General features: G+C 39.6%; 3 protein-coding genes across 7 annotated transcripts in view; 2 read left to right on the top strand and 1 right to left on the bottom strand.

Moving 5' to 3' along the window:
- Nucleotides 1-123: 123 nt before the first annotated feature.
- Nucleotides 124-14978, top strand: rsad1 (radical S-adenosyl methionine domain containing 1). Its single transcript, XM_062990835.1, has 9 exons — nucleotides 124-207; nucleotides 1761-1894; nucleotides 4392-4596; nucleotides 6227-6592; nucleotides 6679-6742; nucleotides 8919-9066; nucleotides 9172-9226; nucleotides 10966-11069; nucleotides 14164-14978. The coding sequence occupies exons 2-9, from the start codon at nucleotides 1836-1838 to the stop codon at nucleotides 14300-14302; spliced, it is 1140 nt and encodes a 379-aa protein (XP_062846905.1). The 5' UTR covers nucleotides 124-207; nucleotides 1761-1835; the 3' UTR covers nucleotides 14303-14978.
- Nucleotides 14979-16030: 1052 nt separating this feature from the next.
- arl16 (ADP-ribosylation factor-like 16) overlaps nucleotides 16031-27845 on the bottom strand; it is a 57124-nt gene continuing 45309 nt past the window's right edge. The window contains exon 6 of the mRNA XM_063015624.1: nucleotides 16031-16222. The gene's annotated coding sequence lies outside the window, so the exon portion shown is untranslated. The remainder of the gene's footprint in view (nucleotides 16223-27845) is intronic.
- epn3a (epsin 3a) overlaps nucleotides 23844-27845 on the top strand; it is a 41398-nt gene continuing 37396 nt past the window's right edge. The window contains exon 1 of one of the 5 annotated variants that reach the window (XM_063015563.1): nucleotides 23844-24000. The gene's annotated coding sequence lies outside the window, so the exon portion shown is untranslated. Of the gene's footprint in view, nucleotides 24417-26294; nucleotides 26354-27845 lie in introns of those variants that run through there. The other 4 variants (XM_063015553.1, XM_063015579.1, XM_063015587.1 and 1 more) reach the window with 4 other exon arrangements.

Raw genomic sequence — 27845 nt, 5'->3', positions numbered from 1 at the left:
TTACACTGGAGCCTTTAGCACTCAGTAAAGTGCAGTTCAGTTGTTCGTGTTTACATGTTTACAGTGTAAATAAGCATGTTGGTTCACACAGTGCGAGATGTTTTTCAGCGCTCAGGTTTACTTTGTCACGCCAGCTACCTTAATACAACAGTGTGCAGAGCTTTAAGTGTACCTCCCTATTCAGACCAAGCTTCACTCTACGTACATGTGAGTATTTATTTTTGGACCTGGTCCACTACTGCAAACAGGCATCACATCATCAAAACCTTTTGAAACATCCCGTCACTATGTTATATTTAAACAACGTGTGTATCCATTCATGTAGTCATGATCCCACTTTGGGGATTCACTTTATTTTCGGGACCAATCACGAAGCTTGGGCGAAAGCAGAAGAGCCAGCTGATTTACTGGGCAATTTGAGCAAATGCCAAAAGCATGAACATCTTTAGGGTAGTTGTGGTGATTTTTTTCATTAATTTTGTATGGTCATAATATTTTGGACAATGCTTAGATTCTGTGCATTTAATTTCATGAATAAATCAGCCATAACATTACAACCACCTCCTTGTTTCTACTCTCACTGTCCATTTTATCAGCTCCACTTACCATATAGAAGCACTTTGGAGTTCTACAATTACTGACTGTAGTCCATCTGTTTCTCTGCATGCTTTGTTAGCTCCCTTTCATGCTGTTCTTCAATGGTCAGGACCCCCCCAGGACCACTACAGAACAGGTATTATTTAGGTGGTGGATCATTCTCAGCACGGCAGTAACACTGACATGGTGGTGGTGTGTTAGTGTGTGTTGTGCTGGTATGAGTGGATAAGACACAGCAATGCTGCTGGAGTTTTAAACACCTCACTGTCACTGCTGGATTGAGCATATTCCACCAACCAAATATATCCAGCCAACAGCGCCCTGTGGGCAGCGTCCTGTGACCACTGATGAAGGTCTAGAAGATGACCGACTCGAACAGCAGCAATAGATGAGCGTACGTCTACAAGGTGGACCAACTAGGTAGGACAGTGAGTGGACACGGTATTTAAAAAAAACTCCAGCAGCACTGCTGTGTCTGATCCACTCATACCAGCACAACACACTAACACACCACCAACATGTCAGTGTCACTGCAGTGTTGAGAATGATCCACCACCCAAATAATACCTGCTCTGTGGTGGTCCTGTGAGGGTCCTGATTATTGAAGAACAGGGTAAAAGCAGGTTAAAAAATTAATGTAGAGAAACAGATGGACTACAGTCAGTAATTGTAGAACTACAAAGTGCTCCTATATGGTAAGTGGATCTGATAAACTGGGCAGTCAGTGTAAAAACTAGGAGGGGGTTTTATTGTTATGGGTGATCTGTGTACATACTGTACATACTGATGAAGTGTTCGTAAGCAGTAAAACATTACACAGATATGATTGTCTGTGAGGGGAGGGGATGAACGAAGCTCTGTGATGGATTGACACCCTGTCCCAGGTATTGCTGCCTTGCACCCAGTGTTTCCTGGTGGAATAAGCCCTGTTGTGACCCTGTTCAGGAAACAGCGATTGTTGAAAATTAAATGAAATTTTTTTGGGTGGTTGTTTTAATTTTTTGGGTCATCCGTGTATATAATCTTAGAACAAAAATTGTCAGTGTAAAATTGAGTTAATCAACCACAGATATTTTTATAACCGTTATAGTAATCTTTAACACAAGAGCCACCTCTTGTCTTATTGTGTGTTTAGATGATTTCCCTCTTCTGTATTTAAACAGTGGCCTTACTGCTTGAAGCGATGCTCATACTGCAACTTTAATAAGTATATCCCTCGCTCAGTGGACAACAAGGTTATGAGGGACTGCCTACAACAGGAGACCCAGACATTGCTGCAGATGAGCCAGGTTTCCAGGTAGGTGCCCAATTACAGTACCAGGTCACTTGTTTATTCCTGTCTCTGCTCAGTAAGCTGTTCAAGTTCCCATCAGGAACGATTTCTTTGCCTTCATTTGCTCACCATATTAATTTAGATTCTAATTAGTTTTCAGCATTGCAGTTACACTGACAATTATCTCCCTGCTGAGTCTGGTTCCTCTCAAGGTTTCTTCCTGTATTTTAAGGGAGTTTTTCCCTGCCACTGTCGCCCTCGGCTTGTTCAACAGGGATTTTGGTCTGTTGGTCCTGGATTCTGTAAAGCTGCTTTGTGACCATGTGTCCATTGTAAAAAGCGCTATACAAATAAATTTGACTTGACTACTGTACACTTAGACCTACCTTGATTGTACAGCATATAGTATGGTGGCCACTTTCATAACAACCTAAAAAATGACATGACTGGTGGTGTCACAACCCAGCTAAATTAAAAATAACAATATAAAAGTTGCAACATGTTTAAACCAAGAAACATCTATAATTTTTAATGTAATGTTCTACTTACCAAACATGATGCAGACTCCTACTCTGACAGTACCTGAGCGATGCTATACCTAACACCAGAGAAAGGTTTACACAAAGAGCAGTGTTGCACCTGGCTGATCGATAACACAGCTGACAGTCAAACTCAGATCTCAGCTGTGTTGTTGTCAGCGCATTAGACTGCTGTGCTATCTGACGGCCCACTATCAACACTTTTAACATGAAATAACAAACACATAAATAGGTGAAAACATTGAAATCTTTATTAAGACAGTATTTTAAGAGTGATTCAACAAGCTTTCTAAATAAATGATGACTCCTGGCATCATTTGACAGATTAGCAGCAGATCAGTTAGCACTGTAGCATAATGAATGGCATCCTTTTTACTAACTGAAGTGGCACGATCAGGATGAGGGTACTTTTATCTGAGCAGGGTTGATTTTAAAGCTCATTGTCTGACCAATTACATTAAAATTTGTTCTAATACTACAGTATTGTGCAGTGAAGTTTGTACTGTTCTATGACCATGTATCGGGTAATAAAGTCAAATGTTATCCAGTTTATTTTAATTTAACAGGAGGACAAACAGGCCTTTGGCCACTCTAGTTTGTAGTTATGAAGTTAGTTAAAGACACTATACCATATTTTTTTTTACATTAGTGTGGAGAGCTTCTTCCGGATGAAAACATGATGTTGTAGGCTGGATATCATTTGGTTGGTTGTCTACCACACACTGCCATTTCATTGTCAATGCTCTACTGTATATGAGCCTCCAAAATAATAACTGTGTTGTAGTTTGGTGGTCTTCTCATTTATTTTGGGGAAGGGGTGGGATAGCAACCCCCGATAGTATTTAACTATGTTTACATTTACAGCATTTAGTAGACATTTTTATCCAAAGTTACAGAACACAGTTTGAGCAATTGAGGGTTAAGGACCTTGCTCAAAGGTGTATCAGTGGCAACTTGGCAGTCTTGAGGCTTCAACAAGTGACTTCTGATTACTAGTTCAGTGTGTTAACCACTCAGCTACAGTGTGATAAATGCACTGTGTGCTGTATGGTGCCTTACACATAGTCATATAATCAAAGCAAGTCATTATATGTTTAAGAAAAACAAGCAAAACAAACAAACCACAGGTCCAGGATAGCTTTTTCAACATTACATTGACATGTTCCATTTACATTCCATTTAACATTATACATGTTATATACGTGTCCCCAATGGTCCAACCTCAACTCCCATTTTACTGCTCATAAATACTAGGGATGTAACGATACACTCAAGTGACGATGCGATATGATTCACGATACTGGGTTCACAATACGATTTTCCCCCGATTTTTTTTAAACAATATAAAATTGAAGACAAATTATGACAAAGTTTCCTTTTGTTATTTATTAAAAAAAAAAAAAAAAAAAATGTATTTATTTAAATAATGAATGCCCTTTCATTGCTGAGGTAGGTACAAACTATGCAAAATAATGCTGCACATTTCCCTTTTTGTGTAAAAACACTGAAATGAAATTTTTTTAACAAATTCCACAATATATGAATAAATGAATAATACAAATAAAGAAAGTATCCTCACATAAATAAATTTGCCTGGAAAATCCCATACAACTCTGTGTAGTGATGTCAATCAGGCGAGGTGAATAGCGCCAGTGCCCTCTGCTGTTTAAAGTGAATATTGATTCATTTTACATGAACTACTGATTCGAATCGTGGCACATGTGCACCGATTTTGAGCTGCCTTGTGGTGCATCGTTACATCCCTAATAAATACTATTGGAAGTTGCATATCCAGAATTAAAGAAACATACTGCCAATGAAAGGGGAAAAAGCTGGATGCGAAGTTAGGTAATTGTTAAATGTCTGTGCAGCTTACACCCTAGCAAAATTCTACCCAATGCACATTTAAAGTACCAGGTTATGTGTTTAATTAATAGAACAGTTGTTGTGATCACTGACTATAAGAAATGTGTGTTTTCCAGAATTAGCTCTGTGTTTTTTGGTGGAGGAACACCCAGCCTGGCCCAGCCCTCAACTGTGACTGCTGTCCTAGAGACCGTTTCCAAACACGCACATCTCTCTGATCACACTGAGGTTACACTGGAGGTGAACCCTGCGCCCACTGGTAGAGCTCCACTCAAAGACTTTGTGGCTGCTGGAGTCAACCGACTCTCAATTGGAGTGCAGGTGGTTTGCATATAAACAAAATTCACAAATGGATTTTATGTATCATAAATAGACTGTGACAAAGTTTTCATTGTTTGGTCATAGCTTATTTCAGAATGTGTTCTAATGGTGTACTAAATATTTAAAGTACAGAACAGGTTTAAATGTATTGTTATGCTAACCTACTATAGTGCAGATGCTTTCAGACAGGTAAAGTAATCCATGCTAAACAGGAAAGAGATCCATGTTCGACATTACAGCACAGATGGTAGGAGCCTAAATTTCATACGCTGCTTTGATGCCTTGGGTTTAAATAGTGAAAGCAAATTAAGTCGGTGAGTGAATGTGTAGAGTACACCAAGAGAATGGTTTAGGGCTGAATGCTTGACCACTACAGTAAGGGAGTCCAGTCTACATTTAGGAAGTCTATGTTGCTCTTATGGGAAAAGGTCATTGCCAGCCAGGAGAACGTTCTGATACATCACCAAATTGAGAGTGAACTCTTTCAGCATGCTTTGATTTAAATGGTTTGATAAAGTGTAAAAATCATCATATGATATGGCCTTTACATCCTGTGGTAGATCAGTTTTTTAGACAGCACTATTACACTGATCAGCCATAACATTAAAACCACCTCCTTGTTTCTACACTCACTGTCCATTTTATAAGCTCCACTTACCATATAAAAGCACTTTGTAGCTCTACAATTACTGACTGTAGTCCATCTGTTTTTCTACATACTTTTTAGCCTGCTTTCACTCTGTTCTTCAATAATCAGGACCACCACAGAGCAGGTATCATTTAGGTGGTGGATCATTCTCAGCACTGCAGTGACACTGACTTGGTGGCGGTGTGTTAGTGTGTGTTGTACTGGTATGAGTGGATCAGACACAGCAGTGCTGCTGGAGTTTTTAAATACCGTGTCCACTCACTGTCCACTCTATTAGACACTCCTAACTAGTTGGTCCACCTTGTAGATGGAAAGTCAGAGACGATCGCTCATCTATTGCTGCTGTTTGTGGTGGTCATCTTCTAGACCTTCATCAGTGGTCAAAGGACTCTGTCCACGGGGCGCTGTTGGCTGGATATTTTTGGTTGGTGGACTATTCTCAGTCCAGCAGTGAGGTGTTTAAAAACTCCATCAGTGCTGCTGTGTCTTATCCACTCATACCAGAACAACACACACTAACACACCACCACCATGTTAGTGTCACTGCAGTGCTGAGAATGACCCGCCACCTAAATAATACCTACTCTGTAGTGGTCCTGGGAGAGTCCTGACCATTGAAGAACAGCATGAAAGGGGGCTAACAAAGCATGCAGAGAAACAGATGGACTACAGTCAGTAATTGTAGAACTACAAAGTGCTTCTATATGGTAAGCGAAGCCGATAAAATAGTCAGTGAGTGTAGAAACAAGGAGGTGGTTTTAATGTTATGGCTGATCGGTGTATATCATCATTAAATTACAGATTGACAGTTGCATTAAATCTGTTCTTGCAGCACTTTATTAAGACAATGTGTTGGTTGTACATTTAAATTGTCACCTATCTGTATTACAGAACACCTCATAAACTGGGGTATTATGATTACCATGACAGCCCTACGTTCACAGTTTAAATATTTATGGTCTTCTCTGTATATTCCTCTAGTCTCTAAATGAGGCCAACTTGAAGGTACTGGGCAGGGATCACAATTCTCAGCAAGCACTGCAGACGGTGTTAGAAGCCAAAACGCTCTGCCCTGGACAGGTCTCCATTGATGTCATGTTTGGAATTCCTGGCCAGAGCGTATCCTCATGGGAGAGCGAGCTGGAGGAGGTGCTGTGTATGTGTGATGACCACATCTCTTTGTACCAGCTGACCCTGGAGAGAGGCACTCAGCTCTTCAAACAAGTTCAGCATAGCCAACTGAGCATGCCCAGTGATGAGGATACTGCCAAAATGTACACCTCTGCTCGAAAGATTCTTAAGAAGGCTGGCTTCCTTCAGTACGAGGTGTCTAACTTTGCCAGAAATGTGAGTTTGCAATCATCACAGTTTTTTTGTACAATGTTTAGATTATTTTTTATTGAAATACTTTTTGTTTTAATGTATTTTTGCAGAATGCTGTCAGTACACACAACATTGGTTACTGGAAAGCACAGCAGTATATTGGCATCGGACCTGGTAAGTTTTTAAGCTACAATTTTGATATGTGATTAAAACTAGGTCTGCCACTAACAACTATTTTTCTATTGATTTAATCTATAGACTTTTAGTCGATTAATCTAAACGATTAATCTTCCTCCAAAAATGTAATTCAGAATCTCATTTAAGCTTCTTTTATTTGATCAACAAACTGTATGGCATAATAATATGGCACAAAACTAAATGTAAACAGGGTTTATATAGAGTTAATATAGAGTCCATATTATCAAATTCTCAAGTGCTCCATATTAAACAAAGTGCAACATGTGTTTATGGCATTCTGTACACAAAGCAAAGTGCTTAAATTTATAGCAGAAATAAAATATTTAGAGGTGAACACATCTCATTAAGTTCAATGTACAGTAACAACAGAATGAGCCCAGATTCTAACCTACACATTCACTCAAAACTTACTTCACTTTTTAAGCGATGTAAATACAGTGGTAAGTGTTAGGGCGCATTCACATGAGAAGCTGTTTGCGCTTTGAGCGCCGTGGCAATCACAAAAATCATCGCGCTAGTGCTGCTGTAGTACCATCAAAGCTTTTCACAGTGTACAAACCACCTTTTTGTTTTGTGCCAGTTTTAAGTATTCCCAAACTTCTGATGATTTTGATATTGGAAAACGTTTAGCTTTTCTTTGAAAACACTCTACAATCAGTCTCTGACTTCTGCAGACGGCATTTTTTAATACTGCGCTTAATGCCGCCAACCAGTGACTGGACCAATTACGACTTAGGTCATGCACGCAGCAAGTAGTGCTGAGGGAAATCATATGAATGCTTATATGACTGGAAACATTGTAGAAATTAAAAATTATCATTTATAAACATAGTTTTAAAAACGATGCATCGACTTAAAATACTAGGTCGACCAATCGCGGCAGCCCTAGTTAAAATCTGCTTTTACACTAATAGCAAGGGTCTAAAATGGCCTGAAGTTGTGCACTGTATTGAGTGGATCGACTGTTGGGTTTGCAAAATGGGCGGCTATGTGCTGAAGTTTAGCAGAGTTTAACCTGATTCCTATTAGCTATTTGTATTGTTCCTGAGTGAGTTTAACTACTGCGTGAACAGCCAGTGATGGACAGTAATTGTTCTTTTTTTTTTTTTTTTTTTTTTTGATAAATTTATTAAAATAATTTAGGCACGTCTAGCCTCCTTCTTATTTTCCCTCAGACACCACCGTAAGATTTGTCTGACCAGTCTCTACAAAACATAACGCCAACGTTGCATTGCAAAAAATATTTATTAACCTCCAACTCACTATAGAACAACCAATCCCTGCTGGCCACGTAGCCAAATCCACTCAGATTTATTTATTTTTCCTACTTGATTTTACGCTGCACATCAGCACACAAACTTTGATCGCTCGCTACTTGTTGACGTGCATTTTTGGACGTGGTATCATTAAACCCCTCGTCACTTCTCGCGTGTGTTTTCGTGACAGAATGTAGTTTGGGAGACCAGAGAAGCTCGCCTGCGATTCCAGTTGGTGATAGATGGTGTAGTGTGAAAGCCCCTATGGCCGATCAGTCGTGTAGTGTGAAAGCCACACCGACTTGAAAGACTCAATTACAAGATTACAAGAGATCCAGTCATGCAGTGTGAACTGTACAGCGACCTGACAACTTGGAAAGTCGTGTAGTGTGAACAACCTGTCAGCTGTTTGTGGATCCACTGTTTCTTCTAAGCACTTCTTGCTGGTTCAGAAATACTTCATATAAACAATATAGGAACAAAAGTGTGTGGCTGCCCTTCTAATTATTGGTTCAGGTTTGTATAAAATAAATATGTTTTCAGCTTTGTAGGTTAGCGGAAGGCCTTTTCCTGTTCCAGCGTGATTATTCCCTTGTGAACAAAGCAAGGTCCATTAAACATTGTTTGAGGAGTTGTTGTGGCTTGCACAGAGCCCTGTTTTCAGCCACATTGAACACTGAATGAATTGGCACAAATATCCCCAGAAACATTCCAAAGTCTTGTGAAAAGCCTTGCCAGAAATGTGAAGTGTGTTGTAAAATGGGGGAGCCAACTCTACACTAATCCATGTGGTTTTAGAATAGGATGTCCAGTAAATTCATGGTTAAGTGTGTTTACACTTTAGGCCACATGCTGAATGTTTGGTTTTCATGTTGTTGTAATCATTTGTCTTTCAGGAGCACATGGGCGCTTCATTCCTCGGGCACTGGGTGGAGTTTACAGGGAGGCACGAACTCAGACGTTAGAGCCAGATGTTTGGATGAGAGAAGTTCAGCAGCACAGGCATGCAACACGCAGACGGATTCAACTCAGCCAGCTGGGACTGTGAGTGATTCACACATGTGATTCACACATACACAATTTTGAATGGTGGACTAACTGGTAGTGAAGCTTATGTTCTTAAGTTGGTGTGGTCTGTTGTGTGTGTAGCTTGGAGGAGGTTTTGGTCATGGGATTGAGAATGACTGAAGGAATCTGTCACCAGGTAGGATATTGTGCCTGCAATGAGTCACTGGCTCAGCATCATCTTTTTTATTAATGGTACACCCTACTGCATGATGTCACAGGTCTGGTGAATGTTGCACAGCAACATTGGCCATAACAACATGCAGAATATAGTGCACATTCAGATTAATCATTCTATCTGATTAAGTGAGTGGGTTGTAAAATGATGTTTTGACCTGTCAGTGGGCAAGTAACACAGCTGGTTGGGTAGGTGGTTACCATGCAGCAATATGGGTCCTGGGTTTTTCTCAGTTCAAGTGTTTCCTCCAGGAACTCTGTTTTCCTCCCACCTTTCAAAACATGCAGATGGTGGATTATCTGTATTATTGCTGTAAACTAAAGTTAGATAAGCACTCAAGTTAGATAAGTGTGTGATGCCCTGTGATATACATTAGACCCTTGAGTTACGAACCGTTTACCATACGAACGTTTTGGGTTACGAACGTGTGTTCTTTATATTTTGTAAAATACTATATTAAAATGGCCCCAAAGAAGGTGCAGAAAAAGCGTAGTGTTGAGAAAATGAAAAAATCTATTACTATTTGTTGTTGTATAATTACTCCTGCCAGTAGCTGTCACTGTGTATCAGACAGAGGGGACAGTGAGTGAGAGAGAAGAAGGAATTCGGCTCAGTAAAGTATTCTTTCTTTCGTGCAATTACACCTACAAAATACAACACTACTGAAATAAAGAAGGAAATAATAGAGAAATATAAGAGTTATTGTTGTTTCTGGTAGATACATTTTATCAAAAAAGAAGAAAATGTATTATGGTGCATGATACAGCACACGTACTGTACTGTACTGTACCATATAGAAATGTGATGTGTGTTTTATGTACAGTACTGCTGTGTATTGTTGTTTATTATTGGTTATTACAGTAATGTACATCTATAATTTAAGATTTAAGGGAAAATATACTTGTATTTATAACAAAAAAGACCATTTAAGACATTAGAGAGGTTAGGTAAGGGGGTGGTTTGGGAGGTCTGGCACGGATTAATTCTATTTACATGATTTCTTATGGGAAAAATAGGTTTAACTAACAAAAATTTTGACTTAAATTAAATTAAAACCAATTAAATTCGTAAGTCAATGGTCCACTGTATTAGCACCCTGTACAGGGTATATGTCTGCCTTGAGGACAGTGTCCTTGGATGGTGCTGAACCCCCATAACCTTGACCGGGATTGGTGGTGTGAATAGAATTCAATGAAAATAGGCAACAAGAAGTCTCTCGGTAAACAGAGAAATATGTTTTTTGATACATACAAGCAGTTTTGAGAACATATATTATTCAACCCCCAGTCTAAGTACATGGTTCATCTTTTTTGCCTTGATAACCTCTAATTAGTGATTAAGTGCTAACAAAACTTCTGCTCATTGAGGTTTGATTGCTTTTGTGCTACAACTGCTTGCTTGAAATATCTCCAAAGATTTTTGATGTGGCGACACCTAAAAATGGGGGCAGCTGAAAAAGAAAAATACCTTAACAAATAGTTTATCACCAAAGCCCTACATTAGCGTTGTAGCATTAATGTAAAACTAAAGAAGCTAACTTTGAACACCAAATGACTTCATGTTTTAAATAAAAGTAAGTTAGGTAGAAAATCATGTGCATTTATTTTTGGCTTAACTACTTTTATATTCAATTTAAGAAACTGAGGTAAGTGATGATTGTCTTCTGTAAACTCTGATCTGTGTGTTTGTTTTATGGACAGCACTGGACAGCATTCAGCCCTGAAGGAAACTTGCACCAAGTTTTTGGAGCATCTACAGATGTTCAGGAACTGCAGCAGAAAGGATTTCTGATCCTTGATGACGGGTGATATGTAATAACGTTATATAGTGACTTAGTAGTGTGGTTATCATACAGTGGTGTTATAATTTTTTGCAGTAACACTCTCGCTTCTACAAAGTCATGAAAATACAAGGTTTAATATTTTTGCTGTTTCTGCTGGCAGCTATGTGATACCAGAAAGAGCAGAAAAAAAGGTGAAGAACTGTATAATGAATATTAAAATCTACAGGGTTTGAGGTGTTAGCGCTATTACGACAGAAGTAAAGATAAATTCAGAAAGGTTTGCATTCAGAAATAATAAATTGGGACATATTAACATACATCATTTATTCATTTATCCTAAGCAACTACATCCTAATATCCTAATAAGGGTCATATTGAATGTAGAAGCCAAATCAGAAAAAGTTGGGACAGCATGGACAATGCAAAAAATAAAAACCCCACAGAGGTCTTACATTTACTTGCATTGACTTACATTTATTTCATTGCAAATTGTATGAACATGAGGTATTTCATGTTTTGTATGGTCAACTCATGTGGTTATATCAGCTATTGTTGAGTGGCGGTTCTTGATGCAGTGCCGTCTGAGCGATTGAAGATCACAGGCGTTCAGATTAAGCTTGCACCCTTGGCCTCTACACACTGAAATTCCTCCCAATTCCTTGAATCGTTTAATGATATTATGCATGGTAGAAGGAGAAATATGCAAATCACTTTCAATACATCTTTGAGGTACATTGTTTGTAAACATTTCAATAATTTTCTCACACATTTGTTGATCCTCTGATCATCTTTGCTTATCAAAGACTCAGCCTTTCCTGGATGCTGCTTTTGTACCAAACCATGATTACAATCATCTGTTGACATCACCTGTTTGGAATCACATCATTTGGTTTTTTCACTTCATTACTAGCCCTAAATTGCCCCGTCCCAATTTTTTTCAGAATGTGTTGCAGGCCTGAAATGCAGGAATAGAGGTATATTAACAAATTAAATGAAGTGAGCAGACAGAACATGAAATCTTGGGTTCAAACTGTCTGCAATCAAATAAAAGTCAAAGTAAATATAAGATACACTGCATTTTTATTTTATTTGCATTTTCCATACTGTCCCAACTTTTTCTGATTTGGGGTTGTAACAAATACACCCTGAACATGGTACCACCAGCTAATTCCAAGGTATCACATGCTTATGGGACAGTTTAAAGTAACCAGCAGGTTTTGATCAGGTGGGGAGAAACAACTTACAGGAAAACCACAAAGTGCTGCCATGAAGAGGTAATAATGGAAAAATATATAAATGTATAGAAACCATCAAAATGCCATGGTATCTCCTATGTACAACATTTATGAGGTCATTCTGCAGATCTTCTATACAACTGAGCTCTGACAGGGCCATTCCAAGAATCTGATCTTCTAAAGCCCTTCCTTTATAGACTTGTAATCTTTAAGTTGTGTCCATGCTGGAACATGAAGTTTCTATTTATTTGGCCTTTGGATAAAAAGACAAATTGTTTTGATGGTACCTGTACCAGTACCTGTCAATTTTGCAGCATATTTAATGCTGCTTGTAGGGCTCTTGGTGTTCTTCTGTCCTGCTATCAATAGTTTAGGTTGTCCTTATCTTGGATAGTGGATCTGGTGACACATTGTCTTCGATTCCATGATACATGCTGGTATTTATGGTCATGACGTGGTTGGTTTGTCTTTCTGGCCAAAGTACAACCAGTTCTATCTGAGAGTGTTCTTGGTCTACCAGACCTTGCCTTGACTTCCATAGTAACTACTTACTTCCATTACATTACATTGTCCTGCATTTACTGCTTTTAGGCATTAATTAGCTTCATTTTCAGATCCTTATTCAGCTATTCAGAGAGGTTTGTGGTTGTTCAGTATTAGCACACTGTGGAATTGTCATTAGCTGTCATTAGCAGTAGATGCTAATTATCTCACAGGTCTTAATACACTGATCAGCCATAACATTTAAACCACCTCCTTGTTTCTACACTCACTATCCATTTTATCAGCTCCACTTACCATATAGAAGCACTTTGTAGTTCTACAATTACTGACTGTAGTACATCTGTTTCTCTGCATGCTTTGTTAGCCCCCTTTCATGCTGTTCTTCATTGGTCAGGACTCTCCCAGGACCACTACAGAGCAGGTATTATTTGGGTGGTGGGTCATTCTCAGCACTGCAGTGACAATGACATGGTGGTGGTGTGTTAGTGTGTGTTGTGCTGGTATGAGTGGATAAGACACAGCAGCGCTGATGGAGTTTTTAAACACCTCACTGTCACTACTGGACTGACAATAGTCCACCAACCAAAAACATCCAGCCAACAGTGCCTTGTGGGCAGCATTCTGTGATCGCTCATGAAGGTCTAGAAGATGACCAACTCAAACAGCAGCAATAGATGAGCGATCGTCTCTGACTTTACATCTACAAGGTGGACCAACTAGGTAGGAGTGTCTAATAGAGTGGACAGTGAGTGGACACAGTATTTAAAAACTCCATCAGCGCTGCTGTGTCTGATCCACTCATACCAGCACAACACACAAACACACCACCACCATGTCAGTGTCACTGCAGTGCTGAGAATCATCCACCACCTAAATAATACCTGCTCTGTGGTGGTCCTGTGCGGGTCCTGACCATTGAAGAACAGGGTGAAAGTAGGCTAAAAAAGAAGCATGCGGAGAAACAGATGGACTACAGTCAGTAATTGTAGAACTACAAAGTGCTTCTATATGGTAAGTGGAGCTGATAAAATGTACAGTGAGTGTAGAAACAAGGAGGTGGTTTTAATGTTATGGCTGATCAGTGTAAGTCATTTATGGCTGAATGAATACAATTTTAAAACTTTACAACTAGAAGAATTCCACGTGCTACAATTACTATTAATGTTTTTCACTATGGATATCAGAAAACTGAAATTCGTATACAAAAGAACCCTCTAACAAAATAATATTTTGTTAATTCTCCAACTACAATGTGTATTAGCATATTTGGTGCTAATACCCTGCAGTGGTACAATTCTTCATTTGATATTTGTATGTGTATATAGCCCAGTTGTGATAATCTATGTATAGCCCTAATACTCAGTTTGTATTTTTAGGGGACTGCGTTGTTCCTGGAATGGTTTAGCGTTATTGGACAGTATTTTGCCAGTGCTGTTACTGCAATTGGAGACTTTCTTTCACACACCGAGATCAGCAATGCTTAATACAACAGCTGATAGACAGAGGGACAGGTGAGAGTTCACTTCACCTTTAGTAAGGGATTATATATGTTTGATTATGTTATAATAAAATGGGCAGCATGGTGGCTAAGTGGTTAGCACTGTCGCCTCACAGCAAGAAGGTCCTGGGTTCGATCCCCAGGTGGGTTGGTCCCCAGGTGGTTCTGTGTGGAGTTTGCATGTTCTCCCCGTGTCTGCGTGGGTTTCCTCCAGGTGCTCCAGTTTTCATCCCACAGTCCAAAAACATGCAGCCAGGCTAATTGGAGACACTGAATTGTCCTATAGGTACCTAGCTGCTAGGATGCATAAACCAGTGCATTGTAGTGCCGGTCCCAAGCCCAGATAAATAGGGAGGGTTGTGTCAGGAAGGGCATCCGGCGTGAAAACTGTGCCAAATCAATAATGCAGATCACGATCCTCCGGCGACCCCTAATGGGAGCAGCCAAGGAAATAGAGATTATGTTATAAAAATGGGAAGCTAGAATATCTGTGTAACTGGAATATCTGGGGAATTTAGTGTTTCATTGAGTGTAGAAGCACATATAATAAAAAAATAATCAGCAAAAGTTTTGTATGATTATTATAATTATTGTATTTGTTATAAGAAGCACTTTTTAAAATATTGCCTGTGAATTTCTTCATATTGTACAGAGTTGTTTTTTAAATACTTATAATTTGTATTAAATATAATATAACCCTCTTTTTTTGTGTTTGTGTTTTAATTTTTGTCTTACTTGATTTCACGTCACTTTGCTTCTGAGATCTTTGCAGTCTTCCAAAAAAAGATAGACGTTCCAACAAGTCGATTCTGATGTCTGGTGACCATATGGATAGCATTTCTCTAATTGTTCCTCTAATTGTATTCCTTTATATATAGGTATATACATATTTGTTTATGCATTTTCTCCCAACTTTTAGCGTGTCCATTGGCCGATTGCGTCACGCTTCCTCTCCACTAATGCCGGCCCCGGCTCCGATTGAAGGGAACGAAGCTAACACACACCCCCTCCGACACATGGGCAGCAGCCATATGCATTTTGTCACCTACACCAGACGAGATCAGCTGCGGACCAGCTCTGTGTACAAAGAGACACACCCTGATCTGCACTCTCTCCCCGTCTCTGTGAAGGCGCCATCAATCAGCCAGCAGAGGTCGTAGTTGCATCAGTCATGAGAGAGTCCCTATCCGGCTCAATACCCCACCCCTATATGAACAACAGGCCAATCGTTGTTCATGTGGATGCACAGCCCAGCCGGCAGGCAGAGCTGAGACTCGATACGATGTATTCGAGATCCCAGCTCTGGTGTGCTAGTGTGTGTTTTTACCGGCATTGCATCCCTTTTTTACTTTCAAGTTTTCCTATACTTTTCATTATGGTTTTTCCAATGAATACGTTCTTCACATAATGTGCCCAAGTTAGGATAGCTTCAGTTTGGTTATCTGGGCTTTAAGTGAGAGTTTAGGTTTGAGTTAGTCGAGTTACTTTCAAAGGTTTTCGCTCAGCAGCAAATCAATTTTCTTCCTGTCCTGCTTCATGTGGTAATTTCTAGGAATTTGTGCTGGTTTTCACTTTTCTATTGGCTTCTAAAGAAAAGGAAAAAGCTCTTATAAACAGCAGTAGTAACACATGGGTTAGTTTTAGCTTCAAGCCATTAATTAGCATTTAAACACATCCTTACCTTTTTGCTTTGTTTATGGGGTGTATTTTATTTGTTAAAATGACTAAAAAGCACATCCCTAAAATGCATGTGACTTAAATAATATTCATTCAAATAATATAGCTTGCAAAAACAACCAGGTACATACAGTATATTATCAAGGACACAATAACATTTTCTGCCAAGGCAATTCCAGCCTGCGCTGTCAGGATGTACCACCTCTACCAGTCTCCTCGACACCTGTGCATTTCACACCAAGGTCAGTCCAGTGGTGAAACTGAATGAAAACATGAGGTATGTGTTAACAATGGCCCTCCATGATGATCTGTCTACTACAAAAAATCAGAGTATGGCCATTTTCAGTTTCAGGATAATTAATTAATCCAGATTTTAGCCCTTGAACGGGGTAATTAGGTGTGCATATAATCCAATCCTCAATTTCTATCGGATTTGTACAGGTGTGCACTACTTTGTGATTTGGGATGCTGCCCCATTTAAGTAGCACCAAGCAGGGCATTGTTGAGGCTTTCTGTAACAAGGCAGCAGGCCAATATTTAAGAAACATGCTATCAGGAACAGAGTGTTTGTGTTTGTCATGTCTGTGTACCACCTACACCTGTGGCTGAAATGGTGGTGGTGGTGTGTTAGTGTGTGTTGTGCTGGTATGAGTGGATCAGACACAGCAATGCTGATGGAGTTTTTAAACACCTCACTGTCACTGCTGGACTGAGAATAGTAGTAATAGACCAACCAAAAAAATCCAGCCAACAGTGCCCCATGGGCAGCGTCCTGTGACCACTGATGAAGATCTCAAAGATGACCAACTCGAACATCAGCAATAGATGAGCGATTGTGTCTGACTTTACATCTACAAGGTGAACCAACTAGGTAGGAGGGTCTAATAGAGTGGACAGTGAGTGGACGCGGTATTTAAAAACTCCAGCAGTGCTGCTGTGTCTTATCCACTCATACCAGCACAACACACACTAACACACCACCACCATGTCAGTGTCACTGCAGTGCTGAGAATGATCCAACACCTAAATAATACCTGCTCTGTGGGGGTCCTGACCACTGAAGAACAGGGTGAAAGCAGGCTAAAACAGTATGTAGAGAAATAGATGGACTGCAGTCAGTAATTGTAGAACTACAAAGTGCTTCCACAGTACTCGTTTACTACTTCTACTTAGCCTCTAATACTGCCATGTATGTGTGTATACTGCCAAGTATGTGTGTATATATACACATGAGCACTGCTCATGCTGAGCTCAGCTGAAATTGGTATTGTGTCCCACATTTTTGCCATTAATCACATAATCAAGCTTCCATTACTTTTAGTTATGCCTGGTTTGAGTATTATTAATATTGTGTATCTTGATTTTGGTAGGCGTAGCCTAAAAACTCCTAATGTGTATCTGTAGGAATTAACCCCTACTGTTCTCTTATATTTGGGGTAATCCCAGTTGTATTGATGCCACTATTGTGGAGCATTGCTCTTCTTTGCCCCTCCTCTTTGTATACACCCCCTGGTTTCTGTCTGCCTGTCTCGCCCTAGTGATGTCATCCTTCTTTTGTTGGGAAACAAAGAATTTGGTCAGGAGTCTGTTTTTAGGAGAAATAAAGAAGTGTGTGGGGGAAGGCACTAGAAGAGGCTGTGTGACATACACAAAGAAGTAAACGGCATCTGTGGCAGGATTGTGATTAACAGGAAAAGAGGATGGACTGATATGCACATAAAAAATTTATGTTCCTTCAGAGTGCAGAGGAAGAGCCTGCAAGTACCAATATGAATGGCCAGCTTGAGTCAAGGTGACACACCCTGTACTGCAGGAAAAGAACCCTTGTATTATTTATCTGACTCATGTAGTCTGTATCCAAACATGTTCAGGGTGTCAGTGTATCCTGAACATCACAATTTTGGCATTTTGTGATTTCAGTATTGGAATCTTGGTTAAAATCACCGTATTCTTAGGTGGTTTATCCAGTAGAAGCCAAATGTGTCAAAATGTATTTATATTTATAGTAATTAGTGCACACACTAATCCAAAAACACATGCTGTAAGGCAAGAATACACCTTGGACAGGGGATCAATCCATTGCAGGGCAACACTTGGATTGGTTACTCATTCCATCACACCTAGAGGCAATAAAAAAGTCTATCCAACTTTTATATATAAGGTGCTGGACTAGTAATCAGCAGGTCACTGGTTCAAGCCCCACCACTGCCAGCTATCGGCTGTTGGTCCTTTGAGCAAGGCCCTTAACCCTCAATTGCTCAGACTGTATACTATAACTGTAATATAAGTCGCTTTGGATAAAAGCTTCTGCTAAATGCTGAAAATGTAAATGTATGTTTATGGGCTTGGCATATACAGAGTATGTGCTCCTTTCTCCAAATTCATTCACCACACGTGCTGAAGCCACAACTAAGAAGGCTATTCCCCATCCATCTAGCCTTCTCTCTCTCAAACACTACAAATTGTGACTTTTGGCCAAGCCAGTGACACCACAGAGACTAAACCTGGGAGTCAAATGTGTTAAACTGTAGCACCAGACAAGTGCCCACCAGCTTAACACCAACATGGTAAGATTTGAGGCTCAGTGCATAAACACAATACATCACAACAAACTGAAACACCGGAGGTAATCATGTTACTGTGTGTGACTGTGATTAGCTAGACAAAAATTTAACCAGTTTTTATGCATTCTTATGTACATCAGCCAGCATTCTTGTAATTGTTTAGATCTATGAAAAAAACAGACAACCCCATCTGAACTGTGTAACTTCATTTCAGACTGCTTTCAATGACATTATAAGAAGAGTCGAGTCAGGTGAAGTTAAATGACAGTTTTTCCTCTAAGCAGCTTTACAGAGTGAGGTATGCCAAAGTATCATAGCCTTATAAGGACCAAGCGACCTAGATCAAGACTGCTCATTGCTTGGTTGTGTTGTTAAAGTGTAGCTATATTGGTATTGGAAGCACACTACAAAAATGTATTCACTAGCATTATTGTTTTACAGCTGACTTTTTCACAGCAGGTAACTAGATTACACACACTTTACCGATAGCGTTCTTTTTAAGGTGGCAATCATTTTGTAGAGACTCGCAGAGATTTAACACAGTTTTGTGACAGTACTGTGTCTTTCTTGGTTCTGTTATGGAACTTAAACTGTTTGCTTTTGATGAAAACAACCGGCATTCTAAAAAAAAAAAAAAACACTGACAATAACATTAATTTAAAAATGTAACATAAAAAATGCTAACCCCAGAACAAATCCTATTTCCATAAAAAAATTTAACATAAACCGATAAGGCATAACATTATGACCACCTTCCTAATATTGTGTTGGTCCCCCTTTTGCTGCCAAAACAGCCCCACAACTGTGATGCACTGTGTATTCTCAGAACCAGAATGAACTTCTTCAGCAATCTGAGCTACAGTAGCTCGTCTGTTCGATTGGACCGCACGGGCCAGCCTTCATGCAAGTGAGGTGAATTGGAGATATGAAATTGTCCATGACTTAAACTAAGTAATTACCTGTCCTGTCATGCATGTAAACATGTTAAAATCCTAATAAAAAAACAAATCTTTCAACTTTTGGCAGTTATATAAAGATTCAATAAATTTAACAACCTACAACCTACTAATTAACAACTAATTAGCAACCTACATTAATATGAAATATATTGTCAGTATTGTTTCATAAAATCATTATTCTTAACAGTATTAGTTAAATAAAAGACATTCTTGCTAAATACTTCTCGGATGACAAACATTCTATGCTACATTTCTGTGACAGCTTCTCTCTTAAAGACAAATATCACCTGTGGCCGGACATCCAACCAAACATCCTACCCCATTTACTCCATAAAGCTATTTCCAATTTATTAATTAAACTACCATTTTCCTCTGTGAACATGGTATCATGGGGGTCTGTCATGTTTTCATTTGTAAACAGTAAAGATCGCCATGAAATGAAGGGCTCCGGGGGGCACATGGCTTTGTGTTTTTCAGATGTGCATTTCTGTCATGATACTTCTTTTTAATAAAGAAGATTTTAATTTGCAATTTTATTTTGCACTGGTGTAATGTTCACTGTTTAACTATTTGCAAATTTATTCACGTTCCAAATCAGTTTTAGTGAATCAAAGCTTTTAAATCAGTGGAAGGATGAATCGTAAATCTAAGCATGCAGTTTTGCACAGGCCTAAATAATCTGAGTAGAATCAAGAAGAAACACCCCAGTGTTAAACACAGTGTTATGGCAAGACTGTGCAGCTGCACATTCAGATGCAAGAGGTGTGTGTGTGTGTGAGTGTGTGTGTGTGTGTGTGTTTGTTTTGGAGCACTGAAGTCTGCATCGGACAGGAGCAGCGTGTTAACGGTTGCCAGATTGATAGTTTTACCACGGATAACAAACACTTTCTCAGACAACATTTTATCAGCCAATAAATTTTAAGATGGACTAATTAGTTAATTACCCGTTAATCAACCCGTTAATTACCCGTTAATCAGCCATCGACATTTGGCTGAAAATGTTTTATTGGGTTCTGTGTGTATCAGTTAATGTAATGTGGAACTTAAGTGTGTTAGTGTCATTAATGCAGAAATTTTTTTGCATGATCTAAAACAGGAATATTTGTTTAGGAAATAAAAGTGAGTAATGGTGCTTTATGGCTTTGCTGATTACTAATAAGACATTACATGCTAAAGGAATTGGCAGCTACAATCATGAAAAAATGAACATTTGTTGGATTTGTTGTGCCAAATAAGATTTGATGAAACTGAATCAAACTTTTAATATTTTAATATTTTATTTTTAAAGCATATTTACAAAGTTACACTTGTAATTTTGCTTGTGTTGCAGATTAAAGGGAACTATTCATGATTTTTTTTTTTAAGCTGTGCAATGCAAGACCTTTAAAAACGGCAAAGTCTGTAATTTTCTCAAAGGCAGGAAAAAAACTGGACCAATTATGTCATTGTGTCTGTATCAAGCAGGAAATTTCCCAGACTGCTTTGATTCTCATGTTTTTACTGCCTCTTAATCCAGTTTGTGCCGAATTCCCACGCCCCGGCAGAATCCGACTCCCATTCGCGTCCAACAGCCAAACAGACTTGCACTGCTTTTATAGCTAAGACCAATCTAACTAATTAATTAATTTTGGTGGCTTATCTTCATTTGTGGATTACACTATAGCATATGTCTCTAACATACTGGGGGGCTGGTATTTGGGGAGTATGGTTTCGGCAGTGTTAGGGTGGGCCATTTATATGGATACACCTAAATAAAATGGGAATGGTTGGTGATATTAACTTCCTTTTTGTGGCACATTAGTATATGGGAGGGGGGAAACTTTTCAAGATGGGTGGTGACCATGGCGGCCATTTTGAAGTCGGCCATTTTGGATCCAACTTTAGTTTTTTCAATGGGAAGAGGGTCATGTGACACATCAAACTTATTGAGAATTTCACAAGAAAAACAATGGTGTGCTTGGTTTTAACGTAACTTTATTCTTTCATGAGTTATTTACAAGCTTCTCTTTGTTTACAGCCATTGACATGTCGCAGAGGTTAACACGTGAGGAGCGGATAGAAATTGTGTTGATGTCTGGTGAACACAGTACCCAGGTCATTGCAGCAGATTTCAATGCAAGACACCCTACGAGACCACCCATCTCCCATGCTACAGTTAGCAAACTGCTTGCCAAGTTTCGTGAAACTGGTTCAGTGTTGGATTTGCCAAAATGTGGACGCATGAAAACTGTCACTAATGAAGAAACATCAGTGGCTGTCCTAGCTTCATTCAGCAAGAGCCCACAGCGTAGCACTCGCCGCATGTCACTGGAGAGTGGCATCAGTCGAACATCCCTTCGGCGGATATTAGCTACTCACAAATGGCACCCGTACAAACTTCAGCTGCTGCAGCATCTCAACGAGGATGACCCAGATCGGCGCACTGAATTTGCAGAATGGGCAAAACAAAAATTGGAACAGGACCCTCAGTTTACACAGAACATTTTGTTCAGTGATGAGGCAAACTTTTATGTGAATGGTGAAGTTAACAAACAAAACCACCGCTATTGGTCTGACACTAACCCACATTGGATAGATCCCTCCAAGACTGTTGGAACACAAAAATTGATGGTATGGTGTGGTATATGGGGTACAAAGATAGTGGGGCCATTCTTCATCAATGGAAACCTCAAGGCCACTGGATATTTGAAATTGCTACATGATGATGTGTTTCCCTCTTTATGCACTGAAGCTGGCACGTTCCCTGAGTTTTTCCAGCAAGATGGTGCACCACCACATTATGGGTGTCAGGTCCGAGCATTCCTAGATGAACAGTTTCCTGGAAAGTGGATTGGTCGTCGTGGGCCAGTTGAATGGCCCCCCAAGGTCTCCCGATCTGACCCCCTTAGACTTTTATCTTTGGGGTCATCTGAAGGCAATTGTCTATGCTGTGAAGATACGAGATGTGCAGCACCTGAAACTACGGATACTGGAAGCCTGTGCTAGCATTTCTTCTGCGGTGTTGCTATCAGTGTGTGAAGAGTGGGAGAAGAGGGTTGCATTGACAATCCAACACAATGGGCAGCACTTTGAACACATTTTATAAGTGGTCAGAAACTTGTAAATAACTCATGAAAGAATAAAGTTACGTTAAAACCAAGCACACCATTGTTTTTCCTGTGAAATTATCAATAAGTTTGATGTGTCACATGACCCTCTTCCCATTGAAAAAACTAAAGTTGGATCCAAAATGGCCGACTTCAAAATGGCCGCCATGGTCACCACCCATCTTGAAAAGTTTTCCCCCTCCCATATACTAATGTGCCACAAACAGAAAGTTAATATCACCAACCATTCCCATTTTATTTAGGTGTATCCATATAAATGGCCCACCCTTATTTGTCATATCTACAATGAAATTCTTTCTTTGCATATCCCAGCTTGTTTGGAAGCTGGGGTCAGAGCGCAGGGTCAGCCATTGTACGCCATCCCTGGAGCAGACAGGGTTAAGGGGCCTTGCTCAAGGACCCAACAGTGGTTGCATAGCAGAGCCAGGATTTGAACCGCCAATCTTCCGGTTGATAGCCCAAAGCTCTACCCACTAGGCTACCACTGTCCCTAAAATGGTCCCTCAAAAACCTTTCCCCATGTGAGGATCAAACTCACGACCTTTAGATTATGAGACTGGCGCGCTACCTAATGTGCTGACGAGGCTGATCATTATGACGCCTGCGGAAATCATAATCCCTACAATAAAATACCCCCTGTTGAACGTAGGGCAAACTGCTTTTCAGGACACAAAATACATACCAAGACATGCTAGAAAAATTAATGAGATGTGATTCAGACTCTGCTTTGCTGAGATCATGTGGGGAGTATGATTTCGGCAGGCGAATGGGAATTTGGCACAACAATTCGGCACACACCTGTTACACAGAATCACTAAGTGAATTACTAATAAACTGTAGTTTATACTAGCATCATATTTATTCTTGAAAGTCGGCTTCTTTTCCTGTGTAGGACAGGAGCAGTGACATTATTGGTGCAGTCTAGTTGGCATTTTAACAGAAATGTTTTTTAAGTGATTGTATTAACAATTTGGTGAGCTGTAAGCTTTTACTAAGGTCCCATTGCTCTCGCTTGCCATAGCGTCTGGTGTAAATGTCGCCAATCTGGCATCCCACCTCAGTGCTGTCTGTATGTACCAATCCTATACTGGAATGGAACGGGTTAATGGTTGACTCTGCACCCCTCCCTTTACTCCTCCCCACTCCCTTGTTCACTTTCTCTGTTTTGCAGGGGTTTGAATGAGGTTAGTTAGCTTATCGGTACGTTTATTCAGTAAGCACAGCACAGCACGTACAGTAACTAGAAGCCTAACATTGATTGTGTTTAGTGTAGGTGTGTTTGGTGTGTGTGTGTGTGTGTTAAGGTAAAGTCTCGGCAGTAAAGGGGTCAGTCAGGATGTGGAAAAGCTGCGCACTCAGCCCCACCAGCCCAAAGTTGGGACCAGTATGAGGAGCGATGAGGAGAGAGGTGAGAACAACGCGGATTTGTAATCAGTTCTGTTTCTTGGTGTTGAAGGAGAAACTCGGGGAGCTTTAGCTGAGTCATTTAAGCTGTTTGACGCAGTGCTGCTGGATATGTGCAGGGTTTAGATTTGGAATTGTGGGTGAAGCTGATCAGACCCCCTCTTAGTGAAAGAGGGGTCAGCGTTGTTGTTTTGGTTCATCACGAGGGCTGTAGTGATGTGCAATCATCAAGACTGATGTTTTGGTGTAGGGAACAGTTGTGTACCGTGTGGGTTTTCCTGAATATACAGTTGGTCTTTGTGGTGGGCAAGAGTGCCTACATGTCTGTTTGTGTTGGAGTGAGTGAGTGAGTTGGGGGTGGTGGTCTGTAGTGCACCTCCACTTCTTTCATCGGTCCAAACTGAATGGGGTATGTCCAAGGTAAGTCTACCTTAAGTGCCTTCAGTTTCCATATGAGTCAATAACATTTATTGCTATTAAATATAATCAGCTTGTAACTTTTTATATCTTTATTTATCTGTTAATTTTTAATGGTATTTTTAGTCCTAATCATTAGTTAGATTACAGTAGACCCTTGACTTATGAATTTAATTGGTTCCAAAGGGCTGTTCTTAAGTCAAAATATTAATTAGTTAAACCTATTTTTACCATAAGAAATACCTCCCAAACCACCCCCTTACCTAACCTCTCTAATGTCTTAAATGGTCTTTTTTGTTATAAATACAAGTATATTTTCCATTAATTCTTAAATTATAGATGTACATTACTGTAATAAACAATAATAAACAACAATACACAGCAGTACTGTACATAAAACACACATCACATTTCTATATGGTACAGTACAGTACAGTACGTGTGCTGTATCATGCACCATAATACATTTTCTTCTTTTTATATAAAATGTATCTACCAGAAACAACAATAACTCTTATATTTCTCTATTATTTCCTTCTTTATTTCAGTAGTGTTGTATTTTGTAGGTGTAATTGCATGAAAAAAAGAATACTTTTTGTCACACGGTTGGAGTCAACTTTCTGTTCGTAATTCGAAAGTAGTTCGTACGTTAAGTTGAAAAAGATCGTTTGTAACCCGAAATGTTCGTATGGTAAACCGTTCGTAAGTCAAGGGTCTACTAAGTGCTGTATAACACATTAGGTTTAGCACCTAAAACTACTTTTAGGACTCTCACTGCATAAAATGTGAAATAAGAATCTAAAATCTTATAATCATATAAAATGTACATAACATGCATAATGCATTTTTGTGTCTGAAATGATGTTGTCCATTTAATTGTGTGTTGATTTGGGTATATCCACCTCTCCTGTACTTGGGCAATCCCCTGGCCAGGATGGAACATAGGCTAGGACAGTGTACCCCCTCCAACCCTGGTGAAGCTGTAGGCAGCTTCTTTTAATCGGACAACAACTGATTGTTAGAGAGACCTTAATGTATACAGGGGATTGTAATATAGTAATGCCTTTATTTGTCATATACAATGGTACCTTGAAACTCAACGTCAATTGGTTCTTGGCCTGGAGTTGAGTTTAAAGGTATTTTTCCCATAAGGATGTATGGGAAGCCTGTTAATGTGTTCCATGGTCCCGTAAACTTGCATATATTATAGGCTAATGTAAAATAATGAGGTTGTTTTTGACACTTATACTGAAAATAAGACAAATATAATATAAAAAACACTAAAATAAGCTGTAACACAAGTTTAAAAGTGAAACAGTGAGAAAAACTCAACAATAGTCCCAGAACCAATTGACGTTGAGTTTCAAGGTACCATTGTATATGACAAATAAAGGCATTACTATATTACAATCCCCTGTATACATGAGATAAATATAGCTAAACACAGATAAATGTGAAAGCTTTCAGAGTGAATCTGATGGTTATTCCACACAAATGCAGTTTCGTCTCATATGCACACTTTGATGACATATTACAGCTCCGCTCAAGCCGAGCGGTAAACAAAGCGACTGTTCATTGTTAATTTGAAATGAAATAAATAAATTTTTTAAAAACAAACTGAACATGTTTAAAGGTATAAATTTCTCGACGAAGGGTGTGGAGTTTCAAAGATTTTGAGTTACAAGGTACCACTGTATACATAAACACATGTCCAGTACAATTAAATTCTGTTTCTGCATATCTCTGTTGTATATCTGTTTGGAGGCTAGGGACAGAGCACAGGGTCAGCCATCATTCAGGGTTTGCAAAGCTGAGAGGTCCCAACAGTGGCTGCATGGCAGATCTGTCATTTAAACCCAAGAGATTCCGATTGATACCACTGGCCCTGTTGTGCTGATCTTCCTAACACTACTCATGTTGGTGCCTTGATCAGTGGTAAGGTAAGCAGGCCCCATATTCCCCACTCAATCCTGCAATCTTTTGCAGACTTTTGTGTCTGCCCGACCAAGAGTCAGAACTCAGCTATCCGCTGTGGTAGACTAGTTAATAAAACTGCTGCACACATTCTTTTAAGCTTTTTAAAATGTATGGTTTTTATTATTTATTTTTAGTAACCACTTCATGTAGGTCAGGGTCACAGTAAATACCGAGCTAACCAGAAACAGTGGGTGAGGATTGAATCTAGGTCCCCTGAACCCTGGTGATGTGCAGTACCCATATCACTGTGCTTCCTGCTGGGCTTGACTTCCAGCTTGCTTTGAACAGTTGTACTGGAACAGAAATAGGCGATCCCCAAACTGAAAGCATATCAGAACTGAAAGCATATCATGGGTGTGACTGAAAGAGCTGTTGGAAGGGGTGTCCACATGATTTTTGCAGAATATAAATTTAGACAACCTTTTTTATTTACTAGTTGTTTAGGTATTTCAAGCAATTAATTTTTCTGGGTGGTGCCAGGCCCACCTTTCGTTTGCTTAGAACTTTGACTAAACTATTGCACATATAGTTATAACCCACTGTAAATGGAAAAATCTGAGTAAGTGCAGTGTGGTTAGTTTGTACATGAGATATTGATTTAATGCCTTAACCAACCTCAGTAAAAGAGCAATGTCCCGGCATCAAGGTTGTGACTTTGTACTGGGAAACACTATCCATTTCCTGATCATTAAGCTCAGCCTATAGCCAACCAGGCTATATTTGTCCAGCGTGACTTGTGATTTTCTTGTTAAATTCCCATTATGCCCTCCACCAAAGGACATTAGATTACAGTAACAGACACATTTTTACATGTAGTTTGCAGCTGATTTTCAGATCATGTTATGAACAACTGTGTGTATTGATTATCTGACATGTTGGGTAGTGTACAGCTGGATGTTACCATCCCAGTTTAGCATTGTCTGTGCTCCTGCTGGCCAGTAAGTGGAAATAACAGAAATAACAGTTAAAAGCACAATATACTTGCTTTTGTGTGGTGCAATGCAAGAGTTTTCATAAATATGATCCCCCTGTAGATGCCACAGTAATACATGGTCAGAAGTCAGGGAGAGCATAACTCGTGCTGCTCTTTGGGTGGTAGGAATAGCACTATTGCCTGTAGTGACGCCTGTGAGCCTGTGTATACATTTACATTTACATTTACATTTACATTTTTGGCATTTAGCAGATGCTTTTATCCACAACGATTTACATTACAGTATACAATCTGAGCAATTGAGGGTTAAGGGCCTTGCTCAAGGGCCCAACAGCAGCAACCTGGCAGTGGTGGGGCTAGAACCTGCAACCTTCAGATTACTAGTCCAGTACCTTAACCACTAGGCTACAGCTTGTATAGAAGGGGCAGTTAACACTTCCTTTGAGCTTGCTGATCTACAATAGCAACTATAATGTGCAACTTGCTGAAATCTCTGGGCGCAATGCTCTAACCCATTCTGG

The sequence above is a fragment of the Trichomycterus rosablanca genome, chromosome 2 (genome assembly GCF_030014385.1).
Source record: "Trichomycterus rosablanca isolate fTriRos1 chromosome 2, fTriRos1.hap1, whole genome shotgun sequence".
NCBI lineage: Eukaryota > Metazoa > Chordata > Actinopteri > Siluriformes > Trichomycteridae > Trichomycterus > Trichomycterus rosablanca.
The sequence above is the reverse complement of the archived record's forward strand: the minus strand, read 5'-3'. Positions and strand labels throughout refer to the sequence as shown.